The following is a 14,510-nucleotide window of genomic DNA, read 5'->3' on the forward strand; positions in this document are numbered from 1 at the left end:
TTTCACCTGGTGCATGCAGCAGGAGAGAAGTTGGAAGAATTCCCACCTTGGCCTGGGTCATTTTTAAAAGCGATTTGAGTTATATACTTCTTTTCAGGGTGTCTACTCTTGACAATATAAACGCATCACAGCCAAGTTAGAAGAAACTTTTCAGTGTTTCCTGTAGCACTGTCGACAGTCTATCTGTTAAAGTTCATTCAGCCTTTCACCCTGTATCTGTTGCTAACTGTTCATTTGGAGCTATCTATCAAATTCCATTTCTTTCTGGATTCTTTTAAAGTACTTATCCAGACCCTCTACAAGTAAGGTCTCCATTGCTTGCCTTTTGTGATCAATGATTTCCTTTTTGAAGAATATTTCTTCTAATTCCCCCTTCATTTGTCCCATAATAATTCTCAAGTCTGTGCTCACTTATGACCCTCTCACCAGCTAATGAAAACAGTCTTTTTCTTGTTTATGTACTCAAAGCTCAAGCTCTAAAAGTATCATTTTGCAACTGATGAAACATAAAATATTTTAATTGTCATGATAGTTGCAAAATATGGTCTAACTTTCAACATCCATCATCTTATTTGAATGCGTGGGACTTTCATAGTTTGAAATTATTTTAAACATAAAAGACACTGAATTAAAAATGCAACAGTGTTCATCTGCAGATTGAGCTAAACTTCATAAATCAATACAAAATAAATAAAATCAGAATTCAAATTAACAACTGTATCAAAAGACATTGAAATCTGTCTGGTTGGAAGAATTTTGCATCTCCTATCCTTTAATTTACACCTCTATGACAGGTTTCATACATTGGAGATAAATGATTTGTCTGCTAATACCCGCTGCAGAAACAATGATCCAGAAATGGGATTACATGAATGAAACACATCAGACCCAAAGATATCTGCAATATTCATGACTGCCAGTGTTCTAGGTCATCCAAACTAACCAAGAACATCTGTCATCCTCATCTGGTCCGGCGTACCTGTGACTCCTGACCCATAGCAATGAGGCCAGTTCGGAAGCGCTTTCTAAATTTGCAATTAGCTACAAAGTTTGATAGAATAAATAAGATTACAGCAGTGGATATATGGGAACAATGACACAGTGTTGATGCTGTAAAGTCCTTTTTACTACCAGCTGGGGACTTGTGCTGGAATTGGCAAACTGTGCCACAGGCAAGTGAAGCAACAACCTGACATAGTCATACTCATGGAATCATACTTCACAAACAGTGCCCCAGCCAACACCATCACCTCTTTCCAAAGAGTTATGCAAAATTATGTCCAGTGCCTTCAATTCCTCCTCTCTAACCTCTTTTGGGATTCTGGGACTACACAGTAGTGGGGAGTCTGCTGATTTTGCTGTCTTAGCTTTCTAAAAGAAAGTTTTGTTTTGAATCCAAGACAACAAAATGTGAGGCTGGATGAACACAGCAGGCCAAGCAGCATCTCAGGAGCACAAAAGCTGACGTTTCGGGCCTAGACCCTTCATCAGAGAGTCTAGGCCCAAAATGTCAGCTTTTGTGCTCCTGAGATGCTGCTTGGCCTGCTGTGTTCATCCAGCCTCACATTTTGTTGTCTTGGATTCTCCAGCATCTGCAGTTCCCATTATCTTTTGTTTTGAATGTTCACTTCTGCCTTTCTTGCTGATATTGTCACCTTTTCTGGTGTTGCTTTACTAAAGCAAGCAGAGAAAGTCTATAGCATGTTTGTGCTGGGAAATATGACAAGGCAGAGATTGGGCATTTGCACCCGATGAGCTGAACATAATTCTTTAGATTTATGAACACTTGAATAGACATAACTTTCAAAGCTATGGGCCATGTGCTGGAGTGTGGGACCAGTGCAGCTTTGGTGGTACAGGCTCAATGAGCTAAAGGTATCTTCTGTGCAGTAATGATTCTATAATTTATGAGGAGACCTGCAGGGATAGCATGGCGACTCAGTGGTTGGTACTGCTGTCTCACAGTGCCAGGGACCAGAGATCAATTGCAGCCTTTGGTGATTGTCGGTGTGGAGTTTGCAAGTTCTCCCGTTTCCTCCTACAGTCCAAAGATGTACGGATGAGGTGGGATGGCCATGTTAAATTGCCCCATAGTGTCCAGGAACATGCAGGTTGGTGGATTAGCCATGGTAATGCAGAGTTACGGGGATAGGCTGTGGGGTGATGGGTCTTGGTGGGATGCTGTTCAGTGGGTCAGTGCAATCTTGACAGACTGAAAGGCTTCTTTCTGCACTGTAGGGATTCTATGACTCTATGATTCTCAAGTTGAGAACTCTCCAGCAAAAGAAACCTACATTATAACATATCAGCCTGTTATCTAACCTTCAATATTTGAAGTTCATCAGTGAGCCACCTTTCAATTTTTGATCAATTACCTCACTTGAAAATCAGCTCATCTGCTCTGCAAGCTCACTATGCCTCCTTTGGGAATTCAATACATCACACTAAAGATAAATTAGCAAATTGTGCACTCTGGTGGTAGAGCTGCACTTGCAGGACTACTTTTACATGCTTCCCCTTAGCGGTATGGCTTGCTGAATTTAATATACTGTGATCCATTAAAAGAATACTGTAATTGTAACATGAACCATATGTTCAAAGACCCACTCCTACCTATACAATAATGGGTTTCTTCTCAGTGCATCAATGCTGATATGTTGTTCCATGAGGCTGTACAACAGGATGGGAAGAGAGGTGAAGCTGATGTTGTACAATGTAAGGTACGCAGTATCATACAATGGCTGTAAAGAAAAAAAATTCTTCATTATTTTGCATGCTTCTAAATTATCAATGTTAACCCAGAATTTCAAACCCTAACAGACAACTCTGAATTTACAACATTAGAATTACATGAAGCAAACCACATACATCTACTGGAACGGAGCCCAGTTTTAACTTAGCAATTACCCCAACATATCCACCCAAAATACTATTTTTGAGAGACACAACTTGTCCTTAACATCTTGATGTAAATTATTACCAATTTGATACAAATCTTACAACAGGAACTGCAACTCACACAATTTAAATAAAGTCAGCTAAACAATTATGCTCATTCCTAAATTCCTTTCCCCTCAGCAACGAAGGCTGCAACCGTGTTCCTCCCAGTATGACCCATTAAATTCGCAGTATTATACTTTGCAAGAAACCAAATGACCTGCAATAAAAAGTTATTATGAGGTAGAGTACTAACCTGTTGAGAAAATCCACAAAAGAACTGGTACAAAAACTGAGGGAATATGAAGCAAACATTCTGGAAAACAGAATTATTAATGTTATTAACGATTAAAACATCACAATTATATAATCACAGAATGTTTACAAAACAAAAAGGTGGCCATTCATCGAGTGCCATCCCTCCATCTTCTCCCTCTCAGCATTGTGTATTCTTCTTTTTCTGATAACCTGATACCTGCTTGAATGCTTTGATTGAACTTACCTTCACCATATTCTTGGGCACTGTCTGGAAACACTTTTTGCCATGTTACCATTGCAATTTTTACCTGCTACCTTGAACTGTTTTCCCCCTCTTGATCTTGATCATTCTGAAAATGGGAACACTTTTCCCCGTACATACACTGTCTTGACTCTTCATGATATTCCATATTTCTATCAAATCTCCTCTTCTCTAAAAAAAAATCCCAACTTCTCCAATCTGGTGTTCCTCGCTCTGGAAATATTCTCGTGGGTCTTTTCTGTGTTTTTCTTTTCTAATGCCTTCACATCTTTCCCAAAGCTTGACATCCATACCTGAATTCACTGTTCCTCTTGAGGCCCAAACATACACGTTCAATACAGCTTCAACCAAACTTGCTTACTTTTGTATTCTATCGGTGGAATCTTATAGGGGCTTCAGCAACGTGAGCTAAGGTGAACTTAGTGCCGGAATTAGGCAACAAGTGCTGAGGCCCAACTTGATATCACGAGCAACTTGCACCACCTTTTACACTTTCTACTGTCAATGTCGTAAGATTCTTGCTAAGCATTTGTGAGACGCCAATTGATGGGAATTAATGCTTCTAAACACCTTATGAAAGGTACAATATCATCTTTAATATTCACCCTCCCACCTTACCAAACAAGCTGGACTTCAGGAAAACCTGACAAGGAAACCAGGAAGAGAACCTGGTAGATTCAGATGGCTGCCTGCTCTGAACAACCTCTGTGTCGGAAACCGGATGCCACCATCACAGATAAAGCTTCACGGCCACCAATCACACATACTCCACGTCCACAGATATCAGCATTCGACACAGGGCTCTAATACTGGTCATGGCACTCTCCAAACCACTTACAGAATATTTTTGCATGTCAATTCTGCACTGGCAACTGTCATTTTAACACGGCAGCAAGGAGGCCACGTGCTCAGAGACATGCAACTTGCTTATGGATAGGACTCTGTTGTATTCTGGGTTCTTTACTGACTGTCACTGCGCTCGCTCGCTTTGACTTGACATGGATACTCACAGCTTCCCTCCTTAGCATTGCTTTATGTTGTCTTTTCGCACTTTACCCTTCAGCCAGCGATATCAAACTCATAATTGCTGTCTTGCTTTCCAATTTACTACTAAGCCAAGGACAGGAAGCTTGTCATTGTTGTAAACTGTACTCGTCAAGTCAAGGGGTCAGCGTTTATTCATGGATTCCTGGCACAGTAAATCAACGGCATCTTCCAATACCAGTTCAAGCTCAACTTAAGGCAGTTAAAGTGATAATGGGAACTGCAGATGCTGGAGAATCCAAGATAATAAAATGTGAGGCTGGATGAACACAGCAGGCCAAGCAGCATCTCAGGAGCACAAAAGCTGACGTTTTGGGCCTAGACCCTTCATCAGAGAGGGGGATGGGGTGAGGGTTCTGGAATAAATAGGGAGAGAGGGGGAGGCGGACCGAAGATGGAGAGAAAAGAAGATAGGTGGAGAGGAGAGTATAGGTGGGGAGGTAGGGAGGGGATAGGTCAGTCCAGGGAAGACGGACAGGTCAAGGAGGTGGGATGAGGTTAGTAGGTAGGAGATGGAGGTGCGGCTTGGGGTGGGAAGAAGGGATGGGTGAGAGGAAGAACAGGTTAGGGAGGCAGAGTCAGGTTGGACTGGTTTTGGGTTGCAGTGGGTGGAGGGGAAGAGCTGGGCTGGTTGTGTGGTGCCGTGGGGGGAGGGGACGAACTGGGCTGGTTTTGGGATGCGGTGCGGGAAGGGCAGATTTTGAAGCTGGTGAAGTCCACATTGATACCATTGGGCTGCAGGGTTCCCAAGGGAAACCAAGCGGAGGCTTGGGGACCGCTTTACAGAACACCTCCGCTCGGTTTGCAACAAACAACTGCACCTCCCAGTCACAAACCATTTCCACTCCCCCTCCCATTCTTGAGATGACATGTCCATCATGGGCCTCCTGCACTGCCACAATGATGCCACCCGAAGGTTGCAGGAACAGCAACTCATATTCCGCTTGGGAACCCTGCAGCCCAATGGTATCAATGTGGACTTCACCAGCTTCAAAATCTCCCCTTCCCCCACCACATCCCAAAACCAGCCCAGTTCGTCCCCTCCCCCCACGGCACCACACAACCAGCCCAGCTCTTCCCCTCCACCCACTGCATCCCAAAACCAGTCCAACCTGTCTCTGCCTCCCTAACCTGCTCTTCCTCTCACCCATCCATTCCTCCCACCCCAAGCCGCACCTCCATCTCCTACCTACTAACCTCATCCCACCTCCTTGACCTGTCCGTCGTCCCTGGACTGACCTATCCCCTCCCTACCTCCCCACCTAGACTCTCCTCTCCACCTATCTTCTTTTCTCTCCATCTTCGGTCCGCCTGTCCCTCTTTCCCTATTTATTCCAGAACCCTCACCCCATCCCCCTCTCTGACGAAGGGTCTAGGCCCGAAACGTCAGCTTTTGTGCTCCTGAGATGCTTCTGGGCCTGCTGTGTTCATCCAGCCTCACATTTTATTAAGGCAGTTAAAGTCAGGTTCCTCTCCTTTTACATGATGGGGAGTCAAATAACAGGCAACTCACCAGCTGGCCTATTGTGGGCTCCTCAAATCAGAGAGAGAGGCCAATGTGGACAGCACAGATATTACTGTTTGAGAAGGTGGGGGAGTGTCTCAAGTATGTGAGTAAGCAGTGCAGAGGCCATGCATGGTCAATCATGTCAGCACAAGGAGCGGGTGATGGCAAGTACGGAAGATGTCAAACGCAATAGTCAGGGTGGTGTAGCAGGAGTCTTGATTGGAGGTGGGTATAGTAGCAAATATAGAGTAAGTGTCAGATAGCAGAGAGGAGATAGTGGAACTTACATTGACATAGTGGAGAAGGATGTTTCCTTTCATCTTACTGTGCTAGGAATTCTGTGATCTGATGTCATGGTTTCCACCACTGGTCCTGGGGAAGAGAGAGTCCCACTTGTATGCCACCCATTCAGCAGGATATCTAGGACCCTACCCGGGGGGCTAATTTACCAATGTCTGAGGCAAATATCAGCACCATGCAGAGCAGCTCCAGACTGACATCACTCGTCTGGGTGCACAATGCATGTTTAAAGATGGTACGGGTGTAAATTCACCAGCATTCATTGATTGGTGAGTGTTCCAGGATTAGCTTGCGGTAAGATTGTGCAGAAATCAGACATGAGTCATGCCATACAGGCTGGTTTTACATAATGAATGAGGCAAATTTGTAAATTAGAAATACAGCAACAGAAGTTGTTCATGCCCTGGGATGTATTCAATTTAAAAAAGTAATGGCTGATTTGTGACTGAAATCTAAATTCCTATATCACTCAATATTTTCTGATAACTATGTCATTCATATTTATGGTTTCTAATTAATTTATTAACAATTGCTGTTTGTGGAAGAGAGGTCCAAATCACTTCTACCCTTTGAGTTAGTAGAAGCGCACATATCATTTTTATGCTGCACTCCATCCAAGGTCAATGTATCCTACTTCAGCTGTGGTGTTCAGTATTGATGATCATACTCAAAGTATGGTCTCCCTTGGATTTTTCATGCCTGACTTCTTATGCACTTGTATTCCAGTTTCTAAATACAAAGCCCATAATTACATTAGTCTATTATTGCCTATGTTACATATCTTTCCATCATATTTTAATGCTAAATACACATCACACATTTACCCCTCTTTTGGACCTCAACTGTGCCAATTTTTGTCTCATTTTAAAATACTCTAAAAGCAACTGAGGCAGAATAATTGTCAGTACACATGATACCAACTGTAACAATCATACTCTATGTAAATACCTTTACCCTGCTTTCTGAAGGCATGAATGATCTTTCTTGCATTGTCTGAGGCACAAATCGACATTTCTGATAGCAGTCCATCATCAATAGCCACTTGAGAAAAGTCTAATATGACTGGAGGCTGCAGGTACTTTTCTAGTTACTCCGTAGCAACGCGACTAACTTTTGAGTTATTCTACTGAGCTCCATGGTTGAAGCTGTAATACCACACAAAGCCTTGTGTTTAGTACAGGACAGATCTGATGGTACGTCAACCAGCAATTATAAATATCTTAATCAGAGACTTAAAGGCTAAATTGCTATCCTTAACAAGAAAATAAACTTTGAACCCACCTTATAGAAGAAATATTGGACAAGTTGGGCGATCCTTATGTAATAATAGTGACCATGGACAAGCAGCAACTTCTTTAGATGTTTAAACTTGGGAATACAATAATCACTGTTTCGAGCAGCTTGACGGCCTTCCTTCCCCAAAATACCTTGAGAAACAAAACCTCAGGTCATCAAACACTTGAAAAATGAAAATAGCCACAACAACTGAAGTGGATTTAGAAATATGTACATTGTACATCTGTCTCCATCAAAATATCCTTCTCACTGTTCCTTAGGTCTATTTGTGAGTACAGAATTTTGGTAGGTATAACTGGTCAGGATTAGGATCAGAAAACCTGCCTGTCCATGCGTTATTGACCCTGGCCTTGCTTGAATTCAAAGGGCTCAGCGCAGTTACACACCATTAGGCAGCATAGCAATGTAAAATGTGAAAAATATTTTGGCAAGAAGTCGAGGAAACTTGTTGCTTCAGGGTTCAAATGTAAAAGCTCCTTAGGAGAAGCCAGCAGTAAGTAATTTTTCTTCCGATATTGCTCAGCATGTTATATATCATTTGTATACACCTCAGTTATGTTCAAGAGAATATTGAAATTTTTCCATGCGCTGTTAATTCCACGGAAGCACTTTTCCAAAATGTGTTAGGCGGCTCAACTCATGTTCCAGATTGCTGGGGCTAAATACAGTAGATGCAGAGAGATTGTTTATCCTTGTGGGGAAATCTACGATCCAACAGGTTTAATCTCAGAGTATATGGGTATGCATTTAAGGCAGAGGTGACAATGAATCTCTTCAGAGAGTAGTAAATCTGTGGAATTCGTTACCACAGAGGGCTATCAATGCTAGGTTGTTAAGTAGATTCAATGCCGAGATACACATTTTTAATCAGTAAGGGAATCAAAGGTTGAGGAGATAGGGCAAGAAATTTGACTTGAGCATTATAAGATCAATAATGATCTCATTGAATAACTTGATGGGTTAAACAGCCTACTTCTGCCCCTAAATCATGTGGCTTTTGTGGTTTTAAAAAATTCTCTCAACAGGGAGGTCTGTTTTGACAGCTGAAGAAAATTGTTGACTTTCCTTGACTGGCACAATTAAATGGTTACAATGAATAGTTAAGCCACTATCTCTTTTATCAAGGAAAGGTTTTGCAAATGGATGCAAATAGATGGATTTTCTGAGCAGTTCCACATGTGCCATCGTTACTATATCATTCACTGGTGCTATACGTAAAATAAATTTGGTGAATAGAATGGATCGGTATGGAAAGCATTGATATGTATGTGGCATGGGGAGTAGATGAAGTGATATAAGTGAGTTGAAGTCTAGAGGGTCTTACAACCTGTAATGCAATTGGGAAAAAAGTCTCATAAAGACTAAGACAACCTTTCTAATAGGCAGCCTTAGCAGTCACCCATCCTTGAGGCTGCAAACACTCTGGGTCTGTGGTTAGTAAGCTGAATTCCACTGTACACCTACATCCTGCAGTGAAGATTGGGACATTTTGGGTGGCTTTCTGTTAAAACAGAAGTAGTGAGTTAGGAAGTTTCCCAACTGAAGGTCCCCTCCCTGGAAACAAATTCCGGGCCAAAGTGATTGGATATGGAATAAGCATGAAGTGGCAGAAGAGCCAGTCCATGTCTAAATTACCTGGGTGAAGGTTTTTTGATGAGATCTAAAACATGGTGACTACAAGGTCTTCCAGGAAGCATTTGGGAGGTACAATAATCGGGAACATTTTCTGACTGTTAAATGAAAGTGGTGTTCCTTCTGGTTGAAGTTCAGGAACTTCAGATTTTCACTATGGATACAGGAGTCTGCAGAATTATCAAGTGAAGGCTCATGGCGTCCTTCTGTTTCAGCACCAGTTCTGATGTACTCAACGTGGTTACAATTTCTACTTGCATTTGGAAGTTGAATGGCTGAAGTAGATTCTGAGCAATAGTGGGTAATGAGACAAGATATTAACTAAATCACAGAGACTTACAGATGGGGATCATATTTCAGCCCAAGATCAAACTCTTATAGATTAAATGGTTCCTAATTTCTACCTCCACTAAATACTGTGACACAGAGATCCTACCAGGTATTAACAACAAACAAAGATCAAAACATGTTTTAAAAATGAATAATTAATTTTAATTTTACCGATTCCAACATGGGCTTCCAGAATCATACTGACATCATTCGCCCCATCACCAATCGCCAAGGTTATGGGATGTTCTTTTGAAGATTTGATTAATTTAACAATCTGTAAATCAAGGTTAAAGGAACAAACATGGATTAAAATTTTATGCAAGTTCAACATTCTTCAAACGCATTGCATCACAAAATAATGTTGAGGACAGGGACTTTGAAATTCCCTTACTTCATGACCATTCTCCAACACACACCAACCTGTGGATCCCAGAGCCTGTACCGATACTGGAAATATCAGAAAGCATAATAATGGAGTGCTAACTTGGTGGCAAATGTAGAAAAAGACACACAGTTAACATTTCAGGTCGACTTATCATCAGAAATTACTTCTGAACTGAAATATTAACGCTGTATCTCTCTCTCTCTCTCTATACATATATGCTGCCAGTTCTGCTGAGTATATATAGCGCTTCACTTTATTTCCAGATTTCCAACAAAGATAGCATTGTGTTTGCCGTAATAATGATACTTGATATAACAACTTAGCTCCCCTAAAATTTCGGACTTACCATGAGCAACACCATGAGCAATTTCATAAACATTCAAAAGATAAGCTTAAAGTATGTTTTCAAAGGAACAGTCAATGTAATTCAGCAATAACTTAAAATTTATAATAGACATACAAGTATTCAAGCCTAACCTGTGCTTTCTGTAACGGTGCCATTCTGCAGCACAAGACTCCACTGCAGTTGTGACATATTTCCAGAAACAGATCTTTGTAATTACTTGAAGAACCATTTTCAGCAGGTTTCATGATGAGCGAGAGTGTGGTCCCATCAATGATCAAACCATAATCATGAAAATCATGCTGGGAAAATCTAAACAAAGAAATGAAACAATCCCAGTTTAATTATCCCAAACACTTACAATTTTGGTATGGTTAATACAATCACAAAATGGCTACAAATCTAAGAGGCCACTTGATCTCTTGTCACAGAATCACAGAATCCCTACATTCAGCCCAATGGGTCTGTGTCAACCCTCCGAACGGCTTGCCATCCAAACTACCCTCCCCCCATCCTATTTCCAAAACCTCACATTTACCATAGCCAATCCATCTAACTTCACATCTTTTAGACTGTGGGAAGAACATGGAGTACAAATAGAATTCCATGTAGACACAGGGGACACATGCAAACTCCACGCAGTTATCAAAGGCTGGAATCAAACCCAGGCCTCTGGCACAGTGAGACAGCAGTGCTAACCACTGTGTCACCCATATACTTGTAATGACCTTCTACACGAGAAATTCATCTAGTGTCACTCCCTCACCCTTTCACTGTAGCTCTGCAAAATTTTCCCTTTCAGATACCAATTTCATTTCAAATGTTATTGAATTTGTTTCCACCATACTCTCAGGCTATTTATTTCTGTCCCTAACCACTCCTTAAAAAGGTTTTTCCACGTGTCACCTGGTTATGTTACTGGACAAACAATCCCACTTTGGAAGTTTGAGAATTTCAGACTGTTTTGAAACAAAAAAAATCAGTAAATAAAAAGCACGGATCAATAAAAGCGGTTGTGAAATTATTGGAAATGCTATAAAACTGCAACCGACTTACTGAATGGGAAAGTATCATCCTTACGCAGTGCAGCCTAAACATGACTCCACGCAACACCAACACAGTTCCAAAGTGGCCTCATAAGCTTCTCAGTTGTATAAAGTAACAATAGGAGGAGGAGTAATCTATTTGGCCCAACAAGACTTCTCTGCTAATTAATAAGATTCTGGCTATTCTGACTGTACCTTAATATTGTTTTCCAGCTTGGGCCCATAACCCTCGATTTCTTTTCCGATCAAAAATCATCCTAACTTAGCATTCAACATATCACATGACATACTACTGCTCCCAGTAGAACAGAATTTCAAAGATCCTCAGACAGAAGAAACTATTCATCTTGTCTAAAATGGAAGACTTTATTTGAAACTGTCCACCCTTGTCCCAGATTCACTACAATACGAAACGTCTGCTCTTCATCTGCCCTGTCAAACCCCCTCAAAATCTTATACATTTCAATAAGATCACCCTCTCATGTTAACTCCAGCAAGTATAGGTCCAACGTGTTCAACTTTTCCTCATAAAGCAACCTGCTCATCCCAGGCATCAGCCTAGTGAACATTCTGTTAACTGCATCCAATGCAAGTTTACTCCATCTTCGGTCCGCCTCCCCCTCTCTCCCTATTTATTCCAGTTCCCTCCCCCCATCCCCCTCTCTGATGAAGGGTCTAGGCCCGAAACGTCAGCTTTTGTGCTCCTGAGATGCTGCTTGGCCTGCTGTGTTCATCCAGCCTCACATTTTATTATCTTGGAATCTCCAGCATCTGCAGTTCCCATTATCTCTGATACTATTTTAACCTCACTGCGAAGCCTCTTCCAGGGATGCCTAACCTGAAGAAGTTACCCTCCTCCCTCCGGACCAACCTCAGGGAATCTCTCTCCCATTGCAACTCTCTTGTAATCTCTTCGGCCTTGAAACTGCTCTCCACCTATCTTCTTTACTCTCCATCTTCGGTCCGCCTCCCCCTCTCTCCCTATTTATTCCAGTTCCCTCCCCCCATCCCCCTCTCTGATGAAGGGTCTAGGCCCGAAACGTCAGCTTTTGTGCTCCTGAGATGCTGCTTGGCCTGCTGTGTTCATCCAGCCTCACATTTTATTATCTTGGAATCTCCAGCATCTGCAGTTCCCATTATCTCTGATACTATTTTAACCTCACTGCGAAGCCTCTTCCAGGGATGCCTAACCTGAAGAAGTTACCCTCCTCCCTCCGGACCAACCTCAGGGAATCTCTCTCCCATTGCAACTCTCTTGTAATCTCTTCGGCCTTGAAACTGCTCTCCACCTATCTTCTTTACTCTCCATCTTCGGTCCGCCTCCCCCTCTCTCCCTATTTATTCCAGTTCCCTCCCCCCATCCCCCTCTCTGATGAAGGGTCTAGGCCCGAAACGTCAGCTTTTGTGCTCCTGAGATGCTGCTTGGCCTGCTGTGTTCATCCAGCCTCACATTTTATTATCTTGGAATCTCCAGCATCTGCAGTTCCCATTATCTCTAAAACTGTACACAATATGTTAGACTTGATATTACCAAATCCCTGTACTTTTGTAGCAAGATTTCCATATATTTATAATTAATCTCCATTGCAATAAGGGTCAACATTCCATATGTCTTTTTAATTACTTGCTGCACCTGCATATTAACTTATGCACGTACAACAATGCCCATATCCCTCTGCAGTCTCTCTTCATGTAAAGGATATTGTTTTTCTAATATTTCTGCTAAAGTAGACAACTAGTTTTACTTAAAATAAGCATGACCCCTTGTAGACACGTGTCCTCCCCATTTGCTTTCTTTCCTAATTTTGCATCCTGCTAAGACCATTTTCAGTGTTTTATAAGACCTACTGCCACCTTCTTAGGAAAACAATGGCCAAAAATAGATGTCAGCCTTGCCATTCACACCATTTTTCTGAGATTCAACCTCAAAAATGTTTCAATTCGAAACAATTTGCAAAGGAACAAAATATATTGAACTGGACTACAACTGAGAGATTGGACCAACACAGCCATAATCATAAGTATATAGTTTGGAGACGGGATAAGACTTTGGATATAAAAGACATTCTTGAATTGGTGAGTAGGACACAGATCAATAAATGGAGACTACAGCATGAAGGGGATAGAAAAGCAATTCAATGTCCAAAGCATGCCAGGTTTCATCATAATACATTGTACTTTTTGTCTTGCATATGGTTGAAGTGTTGAGAAAACCTTGGACACATCACTTCAAGGAGAATATATTACATTGAGAATGATTCACCTGGTGGTACACATGATAAAGGATAGGTTTAGAATATAGTTGCCAGAAATAATTTTTGATCAACTGATTAATGCAATGAAATCCAGAGTACAATGTACATATTTAAAATGAATCGAAAAGTTGGGCCTTGCAGCCTTTCTTCTTTAATTCTTGGAACAACCTCAAAAAAATTCAAGTTATGGTCATTTTTCTTTTCTTTTTGGGAAACATTTCAAGAAGCCTGGTGACTCTTCTACTTTCAAAGTTGTCAGCCCAGAAAACAAAACCAGTTTAACTGTGGAATGAGACATACTTGCCTGACCCACCTTTTATACTTCAAAAGCCCAATATTACTTGGAAAATAATATACAAGTCATTTTTTAATTTGTTTTACCATTTTGAAAATCTCTTAACATTCCTGTCTTCACTGTCATTCCAATCTTATACATTCCCCAGCTGCAATATCTGCATTGGCTTGCTCTTTTATGAAGACAGTCATCATTAAAATCATCCCCACATCTTCTGCCTCACAGATTATCTTTTCAGTCTCTGAGGAGAAGTTATTAAATAAAAAACAAGCATTCTTTGTGCAATGCATTCAAGTCATTCTCTTCTTGAGAACACTGTACTCATCTAATACCAAACAGAGTAGATACAAATTACTAAGGACCAGAACTGATGCACCCTCTGACCAGATAATGATGTAGTTTAATCAGCTAAGATTCACTCAAAACAATCCCATTAGGAAATGCTTCTTTAAACCTTCAGCACTCCATTTTTAATACCGTCTTGAAATCCACTTCTCAGCCAAGCTTTTATATTTTTTAAAAGCTTTTAATAGCTGACTTGAGGAAATCATTCAAAAATGTTTCCACAAAAATAGATGCGAAATTAGGGGACAGAAAATACCGGAAGGTTACAATGCAGA

General features: G+C 41.2%; 1 protein-coding gene across 2 annotated transcripts in view; it reads right to left on the minus strand.

Moving 5' to 3' along the window:
- atp11a (ATPase phospholipid transporting 11A) overlaps positions 1-14,510 on the minus strand; it is a 132,485-nt gene that overhangs the window by 27,965 nt on the left and 90,010 nt on the right. For both annotated transcript variants that reach the window (XM_059646437.1, XM_059646438.1), the window contains 5 exons: positions 10,429-10,606; positions 9,738-9,840; positions 7,590-7,735; positions 3,194-3,253; positions 2,614-2,741 (listed from right to left, as the gene is read on the minus strand). In XM_059646437.1, coding sequence (XP_059502420.1) covers positions 2,614-2,741; positions 3,194-3,253; positions 7,590-7,735; positions 9,738-9,840; positions 10,429-10,606 — 615 coding nt within the window. The remainder of the gene's footprint in view (positions 1-2,613; positions 2,742-3,193; positions 3,254-7,589; positions 7,736-9,737; positions 9,841-10,428; positions 10,607-14,510) is intronic.

Source organism: Stegostoma tigrinum, chromosome 6 (assembly GCF_030684315.1).
Source record: "Stegostoma tigrinum isolate sSteTig4 chromosome 6, sSteTig4.hap1, whole genome shotgun sequence".
NCBI lineage: Eukaryota > Metazoa > Chordata > Chondrichthyes > Orectolobiformes > Stegostomatidae > Stegostoma > Stegostoma tigrinum.